Source organism: Lontra canadensis, unplaced genomic scaffold, assembly GCF_010015895.1.
Source record: "Lontra canadensis isolate GAN:19392208 unplaced genomic scaffold, GSC_riverotter_1.0 scaffold2, whole genome shotgun sequence".
Lineage (NCBI taxonomy): Eukaryota > Metazoa > Chordata > Mammalia > Carnivora > Mustelidae > Lontra > Lontra canadensis.
Genome location: NW_022630996.1, coordinates 44518391 through 44528195, shown reverse-complemented (window position 1 = coordinate 44528195; position 9805 = coordinate 44518391). Strand labels below are relative to the sequence as shown.

The 9805-nt window shown below is 39.1% G+C and overlaps 1 protein-coding gene across 2 annotated transcripts in view; it reads right to left on the bottom strand.

Annotated features, from left to right (window-relative positions):
* Positions 1 to 1292: 1292 nt before the first annotated feature.
* IGF2BP3 (insulin like growth factor 2 mRNA binding protein 3) overlaps positions 1293 to 9805 on the bottom strand; it is a 140677-nt gene continuing 132164 nt past the window's right edge. The window contains exons 11-15 of one of the 2 annotated variants that reach the window (XM_032873271.1): positions 8729 to 8845; positions 5294 to 5368; positions 2682 to 2813; positions 1906 to 2019; positions 1293 to 1628 (exon numbers count right to left, since the gene is read on the bottom strand). In XM_032873271.1, coding sequence (XP_032729162.1) covers positions 1530 to 1628; positions 1906 to 2019; positions 2682 to 2813; positions 5294 to 5368; positions 8729 to 8845 — 537 coding nt within the window. In that variant the 3' untranslated portion in view covers positions 1293 to 1529. Of the gene's footprint in view, positions 1629 to 1905; positions 2020 to 2628; positions 2814 to 5293; positions 5369 to 8728; positions 8846 to 9805 lie in introns of those variants that run through there. The other variant, XM_032873281.1, reaches the window with a different exon arrangement.

The window sequence follows — 9805 nt, the reverse complement described above, 5'->3', positions numbered from 1 at the left end:
GCCTTGGAGACCACCCACACCCACATAATTGTACATACTGGGCTTTGCCATCAAGTTAAGGAATGGGTATATGAATTCAGTATCCTGTATCAAAGGTCAAATGTGTTCTCACAGTCATTCAAATTATATCGCCGAAATTATTTTCTAGTATCCTCTACTTTTTGACTTATTTTCAAATAATTGGTTGCAGAGAATACAGAAATCCTGCTGTATTTTATGTAATATTTTAGGTGGCCTTACATTTTTCTTGATTTATCATTATTTAAAAATCTTCAAAATAGCTTAGTGAGGCTCATGACAGTGCCTGGCACATGGAGATGTAGCCTTGATATTGCCTTTGAACACTGCCCCACCATCTGAGTACCCCATTGGTCTTCACAAAGCAGTTCTGTTGGGGTCTGCTCAACACGTAGACTGACTGGTCTGAAGTGTGTTGGCAAACTAAGCATCATCCTGTAAGACAAGCTGAAAGCTTGCTTTTTGGCCAGTCAGTTTCAGGTCCACAGGGGCTGCATCTCTTCATTAGATAGTGATAGTCTAAAGCACAAAGCATTTTTATGCATTTAATCACACAGCCAAACAAAAAAACTGAAGTCTTCTGAAGCCATTTCAACTAGCCGTTCCAAAACCTCCTGCAACCACTTTGCTCTGTTAGTACCATCGAAAAGGTTCCCTACCATAAACAAAAAATTAAATGGTATTGCTGCTCTCCAAATATAGGCACTGCTCCATATCACTGAACATTTATTAGATTTTCCAACTAATGGTGTCAAAAGCCTCAAAAACCTGAAATTAATTTTCCAGCTTTACAGTCACTAACCAGAAGTAAAAATTTTCTGTTATTCTCCTGTTAGCTAATTAAAGTTTTTTAAAAAACTGTTGGACTTTTATCTTTATAAAGTATATAAAATTTCAGAACAAAAACAAAAACAATTTTGCTTTCATTGCATTACTGAATACCTGAGGTAGTTGAGTAAAAATGCACGTTTAATACCCCTGCCAACACCATTCAGCACTTCCCTTAGGTTATTCATGTTAGTGTTACATTAAAAATAAAACTGACAACAGTTTTTCTATGCTAATAGCTTAACATTTAAGTTCCTATAATCATTCTGTTCTGATCCAATTTTAACAATTGGATTTGGGAGCAATCTATATTTTATTAATTTAGTGACTGCATCATTACGCCAATTTCTGGCATTAGGAGGGTATAGTAAGGAAAATTAGAATATTTGTTACACTGAGAATACAACAAAAGGGAAGTGCAGAGTTCCTCTTTTTCCCTCCCTCCCCCCCTTATTTTTTTTTTTTTTTTTTTTTAAAGCTGGGTGTCATACATTTTAGAGAGCATAAAGTATACATTCTCACAGAGACAGGAGTTCAAAAGTTGCCTGGTCCTCAGAAACAACTGGCTAGGTAAAAACTTGTGCACGTAACTCTGGATATTAGGGGTTCAGTGCCCGTCTGTTGGTTAAGCAATCGGTCTTTGGTTTGGCATCTGCCTCTGTGGTGGGCTGGTTCCTGAGCCTTTACTTCCGTCTTGACTGAGGTGGTCCACTTTGCAGAGCTTTCTGCTGTTGGTGCTGTTTTACCTGAGTCAAAATTTCCTGAATTTTTCTCTGGGCAACCTGCAAAAGGAGAGAGATTTGAAATTTCTACCTAATCAGAGGTTACTAAAAGTTATTTTACTCTTCCATTTGAACAACTTCAGATTTGAAGGTTAAAGATACATGCTAGTTTAAGTTTGCTAGTAGAGTCTGAAATTACCTGCTAAAAAGGGATTTATCCTGTTAAGCACCAAACAACATTAAATCTCTATGTGGGGTGGGGGCACACCCACAGGAGAATTGCTTCCGTTTGGGAAAGAAGCAAAAGAGCTTGCTTAGGACATGAGATCCCACTTGCCTGGCAAGCATAGAAGTGACCAGTTATTTTCACAACCACTTGGTCATTCTCATCAGGTGTCTGGTCACGAGGGACAACTACTTCTGCACTTGACAAATTCTGGAGCTCATTCACCTGAACAAGATAAGATAAGCAGAGATCATGTTAAATTGAGGTTTTAAAAAAATTACCATTTGCTGAGCACTTACTTTGTGGCTTTATAAATTTCATCTAATCCACTGATAATTCTATCAGGTTATCAGTTCTGTGCCCATTACAAAATGATAGTAAACTAAGACTTACCCCAAAAAACCGATTTGACCAGTTACACAAGTGAATGGCAGAACCAGAATGAATCCCTGAAAGTCTGATTCCAAAGTAAATGCTCTCAATTCAAAATTGTAAATAGCTTTGAAAGTTACATGTGCTAAAGAGAAACTGGAAACCACTTGCTTTTTTGTTAAAGAGGTAGGTTATAAAGATAGAGGACATTTAAAAAAGTTTTCTTTCCATCACTGTGCCAAAGTAAAAAGCTGAAGTTTACAGCAACCAAAAATGCTAAATGCCCCTTGTACATGAGACACTCCTCTCACATAAAGTGGTCTGAAAGCGAGACATTACTTTCACTAGTGGCTGACACCAACACTCAGGAAGAACAAAAGGCAGTGTTCTCCAAACCTTGGCCCAGATGATCCTGCTTTTTATAAATTAGCCCAAATTCAGGGACTTGGAACTCCTAAGTACCTTTCAACGCTTTCCCTTTCATACCACTGCACAGGTTTTGCTGAAGTACTTGCCGTTTTGCCTCCTTTTCCAATAACTCTGCCAGCAGCAAAGGATGGCACTCTGATATGAGCTTCAAGTTTCACCTCTTCTTTAGGACTAACAAAGTTTTCTTCTTTAATTTTTCCATAAATTCTTCCCTGAGCCTACAGATGAGAACATATCCTATCAGTGTCATTCATGAAGGGAAAGAAAGAAGGTCCATTAACTTCAGAGATGGCCCCAGTCCACTGGAATGGCCCTTGTCAGGGACACATCTGCAGGTGATAAGACTGTTGCAGATGGCCTAAGAGGCAAAGTTAGGAAGGTTCACAGTAACAACCAGGCACCACAGAGGTGGCAGCTGAATGACTGAAGAATACGATTTATTCTTTGAACAAAAAGAGCTAAAGGCAATCAGTACTCAGCTTAACTAAAAATAAATCATTGTTGTGGGCAAATAGTCATTTGCCCCCTGATCCTAAAAGGTAAAACCTTTCCTGCTTTCAGTAAGAAAGTAATTGTGTTTTTCTGGAGGATAAGAGATGGTAGGCTCACATCTGAAAGGACATTTTGTATTCAAACAGGTTTCTTCATCTTAGGCAAGTGGCTTCTACTCTGAATAATGAGGTGACAAAATCAGGTTAACACATACTTATGATATTAGTAGTCAACACATCTTGATACCTACTGCATACAACTAGACATTATATTAAGAAACTTCTTATTATGTACAACCATTAATTTGCTCTAGTATATACCAAAGGATAAAGAAGTCAGAGTTGGTTTAATCTGACAAGCTACGAGGGTAAATCCTAAAAACAAAAGTACCCAAAACATTTTAAATTTTCACTGGTGCAGAAATGGTAAGTTCCTTATAGGGGGTTACAGGAAAAACAAAATTCATCTTGGTACCCTATATTCCATTCATTCTCAAAGTCTAAAGCCACAGATCTAGGTATTAACACAAAGGACACAGGGATATACATCTCTTTGGAAAAAAAGGAAAAGCTCTCAGATTCATCAGAAAAAATACGGGTTAGGAGGTTTACCCCCCTTGGATCTCTAAAATAATTCACTTGTAACTATTACTGATCACATAAATATTTAAGCATTACAGCTTTTCTTAAGTAATTCCATTTAAGAGGACCATACCATCCCACATGGGCACTGAAGAACACAGGGAAACAAACTGAATTTCCCAACATACAATTATAGGAATTACAAGATAGCAGTTCCATTTATAAAAATGTAGGAGCTCAGCACCAAGAAGAAACATAAAATAATAGATGAACACAGACATCAATTAAGGTTTCAAACTAAAAGTGACTGACCCCATAGGATTGGGATAGGAATCAGTTTGCAACATTTCTGAGTTAGAACTTCAACTGCCTGGCCCAGAAGGCTGGTGTGAGAGACTAAATTTCTTCACCTGAGTTTTAGCCTAGCCAAACTGCACCCACCTCTCAAAGCATCTCCTTTTGTTTCTGTTCTTCCTGTAAATGAAGTGAAAAAAGCTTTGGATTTTTACTGAAAAAATGTGCCACAGAAAAGAGAGATCTAAGTGGTATTTTAAAGGGGGGGATTGGGGAGAAGTAGGTACTGTTACTAACTACATTTTAGGGCTAAGGTAACTTAAGGTTCAAGAGTTGTCCAGTTACACAGGTGGTAAGAATAAGATGGGTTTGGGATGAATTAGTTACATTCTAATGCAGTAGTTACTTTTACAACACTTGTACTACATTTTATGGGAGAAATCATGTTCTTGAAAGTACGTGTTTGAGAATTTGGCAGAGTCCACCTGATTCACCCCAAGTCTGCTGAAAACCACCACCAGCTTATTTATACTGTGCTTCCTATGTGGCAAGCAATATTCTAAGCACTTTATTTATTCTTTATACCTTATAATCTTGTTTCAACCTTGTGGGTGTTCTAATCCTCATTTTATAGCTGAGTAGCCAGAAAAAGGTTAAGTAATTTGCCCAGGGTCACACAGAAGATAAATGACAGAAGTAGCATTTGAAACGGCAGCACAGATGCTCGGTCTCTACTCTTCATCAACGCTCAGCATACTGGGAAGGGCACTTCAGCGGCAAAGGTCCCTAACAGTGGTTCACACCAGGACAAATGCCAGAAGAGTTCCTACCATTTCTACTTCTACAATTGGAAGGATTAGAGTGATTTGTGGTCAGAAAATGGACAAGGGCTCAGAGTTAGTTAATTACAAGGGTAAGAGGAAAGGGGGACATTTTAATCAAGGTTAAGGCCTCTCAAGGACAAGAGGAAAATTTAAGGAACAAGTTTTCCACAGCATAATAACTGGACAGGTTTATAAATTTGTCCTAAATGTCTCTCCTTCACATAGTAACAAGGCACTGAGCAAATTCTCCTCTGGGAGATAGGTAAACCCAGCAACCACTACAAAACTCTCAAAGTTGAAAACAAAGTTAGCTTTATTTTTGAAATGGAACTTTGGTTATGTTTCTACTCTGTTTTTAGTCTTATGATTTTCTGTTGGGAGATCCTTTTTACCGAGTTTTAGATGTATTTAAGGGAGAAGCCAGGTTACAGAGTTCCTGAAGAGAAGGCATTAACATTCTTTGAGTCCATTCATTGGTTACCTGTGCTCACACTCCAGAACACATACCTTGAACTGAGCCTCTGGTGGCCCAGTGATAATCACCATCCTCACTTTAGCATCTGGGGCTTCAGCTGGAGCAATCTGTAACAGGCACATCAAGGGGGGATGACACTTTTTCAGGTGCCACTGATAGAAACCTTCCACACACCAGCCTGACATTTGTGCATGACTTACTGAAATGTAGAATGGAAGCCTTTGGAAGGAAGTTATAGAGCAGCAGTGACTAACATGGGTTCATCAGTCCTGGCTCCTGCCATGAACTGTGTGCTTACACTGTGCCAGGCCCTGATGTGAAGGTCCACATGCGATCTTAGCGAATCCTCGCGGGGTTCCAGTGAGGTGGTGCGTGTTCTTTACAGGGGGCAAACTGAAGGCTGAAGAAGCTGAGTTACGTGGCCCGTCCATGATCACACAGCTATGCCAACTGGAGGGAGAACTAGGTCTGTCTCCACTGCCCATGTTCCTCATCACTACACCAATGGTGCTCAAAGTGTGGTCTTTGGCCCATATGCATCAGAACCCCCAGGTCTGTATGTGCAAGAAACTGCTATGTTCACAGATCCAAGACTATTGGTAAATTTTGCTTAAGTATGCTCAGTAGAGTAACATGAAGTAAACTAACATTAATTTGGCAGAAGGAAAGTAAACGGCTTTCCTATTTTTGCAGAGTATATGAAGTCACACAAAAAGCCTGGGCCAGGGGAAATGTTCCAGAGGCTACTGAAGGGAGAAGAACCCAGGTTTCTTCCACAGTCACAGGACTTGGGGACCCAGCTGGTAGTTGTTTTAAAAGAAAAAAACCTGCTAAGACATATGCTGTGTGTAAGAAGCAAATTCTTATTATTTACCAAATTTATTATGTAAGAATGGGAAGCAAAATATATTATAAAAACTTCCCCAAATTCTACCATTCATTTTAATCCCTGTCAGTTACTAATATAGTCCACTAGAACTCTTTCCACAACGTTTACAGTCAACAAATGTGGAGTCATCTTTTCTCCTTCCCTCTGTCATCTAGAGCCATGCTAATACTATTATTCTTACTATTCCTACTTTCTAGACTCACTAATTTTGAGTCTATAAAACAAGCAAATAATTACTTCCATTTAGTCTAAGCCCTTAGAATTATTCACAGGAAACCCCTGGAACAAAGATATCATTCTTTATCTTTCTTTTCTTTTTCTTTTTTTTTTTTTTTTTTAAGATTTTATTTATTTATTTGACAGAGATCATAAGTAGGCAGAGAGGCAGGCAAAGAGAGAGGAGAAAGCAGGCTCCCTGCTGAGCAGAGGCCAATGTAGGGCTCGATCCCAGGACTCTGGGATCATGACGTGAGCCGAAGGCAGAGGCTTTAACCCACTGAGCCACCCAGGTGCCTCATTCTTTATCCTTCTGACTAGATTTGTCAATACTGGTGAGGGAAAAGGCTGGGGCTAAGGGCACTCATACATGGAGTTTAAGAGTAAAAATTGCTCTCGTCTCTGAAAAGCCTGAAAACACACAACTTACCAAATCTATTTTTATAGACTTACCTTAAAGAATAAGGCTGTATATAAAAATTTGGCTAGAAGAACTCTGTCCATCACTGCACTGTTTGTGCAGAATAAGTTAGGAACAGTCTTAATGTCCAATAAGTGAACACAAATAATTAGCAAATGCCAAATATATGCCCATTAACTACATATACGAAATTTATGGATATATAAATCCATATATAAATCCAGCTAAGTTTCAAGAGTGGTGGTGCATCTTTCAGATTATGCGTGTTTCAGACTCTCTTGGAAACAAAACGTTTTACCCTTATTATAAAACCTCCATGAAGCCTGAAAACAAGAGAACTGAATACCCAAATAGTTCTCATTCATGAAATGTTCGTTGCAGTTTTTCCAAAGCCAGACTACTAGGTTCTTTATGTATGTGTCAAAGACTTATTTTTAACTCAATCAGGAAACTTGCAGGACCATAAAGTTGGTTCACCCTTCTATCTTTTACGGTCTCTTTTTCCGTTACCTGTTTATCTTGGCTGTATTTCCTGTTCATGTGTTTTGTTATCTTTTGCTACAGGAGACCATATGAGGGCTATTTCTGTGTTTTGCATCTTTATTAACTAATTTACATATAGTAGCATTCACTCTTTGGTAACAAATGCATAGGGAGATAACCACTACCACAATCAAAATAACAGTAGTTCAGTCACTGTCCACAATTCTTCCTGCTATGTCTCTGTATTCAAGCCTCTCCTAGCAATCACTGAATGTTTTTTCTATCCCTATATTTCTGCCTTCAGATTTTAAATATAAATGGATCAGAGAGTATATGGCCTTTGGGTTTGATTTCTTTCCCTTAGCATGCAACATGAGCTCCGACCAACTTGTATCTATCAATAGTTTGTTCTTAATATCTTCTGTATAGAGGGACCACAGTTTATCTATTTGCCCATTGCCCATATGTGCTGCTTCCCATTGGGGGACAGCTGGAAATAAAGATACTATAAACATTTGTGTGCAACTTTTTTATGTACTATTTTTTTTAAAGATTTTATTTAGAGATTCATTTATTAATTAGAGAAAGTACACATGCAGAGGAGAGAACCAGACTCCCCACTGAACATGGAGCCCTACACGGGGCTCCATCCCAGGATCCTGAGACCATGACCTGAGCTGAAATCAAGAGTCAGAAGCTCAATGGACTGAGCCAACCAGGAGCCCCATACTGTATTCCTTTAAATAAAAAATTTTATAAAATATTAACAACAACCAAAAAACCACCCCACTGGACTGATGCTTTCCTAAAGAAAGCTGTCACTGTATTGAGCCATTATTAATTTGTACATAGCTTAAAACACAATGCACTGTCTTTCTAAATTGCTTCTCAGTGTATGAAAGTACAGAATCTGCAGAGTACAGTTATCCAGTTGGTGGCCTCTGATACTTGTTATCCCACTTTCCATAATAATAAAGTATTTAGCTCCAACATTTCCCTCTTGGTTCTTTCAACTATGTCTGGCATTGTGATGCAGTTTCTGAGCAATGAAATAGAGATAAAAATATTCTATAGCAGCTAATAAGAAAACTCTGTAAGAGGAAGATTCTTAGTGTCCTCCAGCTGGCTGGCCCACAGACTTGTGAGAGCACAGAACACTGTCATGTGGGACCAGGAGGGACTAAAGCCATGCCTGGGGAAAATGAGCTAGAAAATAGGTCCAGGGACTTAGTCGACCAAAACTACCACACCAGCACTGGATTGCTTACCTCCAGAATACTTTTTTCTGAAAGTCAACTTTGTTGAAGCTGTAGTTGGGGGCTTTCCATCATAGCCACACCCTATGTAGCCCCAGTATAGGGTGCCATATTCAGTTCAATTATGAAGTGGCAGGACGACTCATGTTCCTGTAACTTACTGTCAGTAAAGCACTAAGAGCCACAGTCGGCAGAACAGTACCTTAATAGAAGCTCCTGCAAAGCGAGAGAGCTGCTTGATGTGCTGTCCCTGCTTGCCGATAATGGCGCCAACGGATAGGGCTGGGATAAACAGATGGACAGTCTCCATTTCTGATTGCTGTTGGAAAGACAGGACATACGTGTATTTGGTAAAAGTAGGCTGTTATCATTGGCAGAGGGATGGGGGCACTCATACAGTAGGAATATTAGGAAGCTGACAAGAGTTCGTTGGTAAGAGTTAACCTGAAGTTGAGAACATCTGTTCCTTCTGAAGACATCTGACTTTAAAAGGTCACTTTTCTCTACCAATTTTCTTTGAACTTAGGATGTTCAATCTACAGATTTAAAAGGTAAGTCAAAGTCACAAAGTTTAGATTCCTGACAAGCAAATGAAGTTGTGGGCCACACATCAACAAACAATGCATCCAAGGACACAAGTCTACACCATAGCCATGTAGGTTTTGCTTTGTAAACACCTGATGAACTCTTCTCAAAAGGAAGAATTCCTGAGTCTCTCATCATATATGACTGAATCATGTAAGACCTTACTGTCACCGTTCAGTACACAGCCATACCCAAGCAAAGGACAGGATGATGTATCACTTTAGTGGCAAAATACCCTAGGATTCTTTCCCATATAGTTCATTATTCCTCCCATCTCTGCCCTTCCTTTGCCACTTAACACACAGAAAAATTGGAAAACATTTTGAAGGCTAACTCAAAGATTTTTCAAAAATGGATTTTATCTGTATACTTCACTTCTCAACTTCCACTTCAAGCCAACTATGTCCTTCCTGAGTCATGTCCCTTTAAATGGTCACTCCTGTAGGGTCAACAGACAAGCACCAGAGAACACTGGGTTAAAAAAAAAAAAAAAGAAAAAGGCTAAACCAAGATTCAGTGATCTTATGGGTGAGCTATAGGTTCTAAAATGTAGAAGCAGTTCACATGTTCATACATTAAACTTGCTTACTTTTTAAGAAGGCTCCTTGTCTACTGTGGAGCCCCATGTGGGGCCCATACTTACAACCCTGAGATCAAACTCGAGCTGACATCAGAAGTTAGATGCTTAACTGAC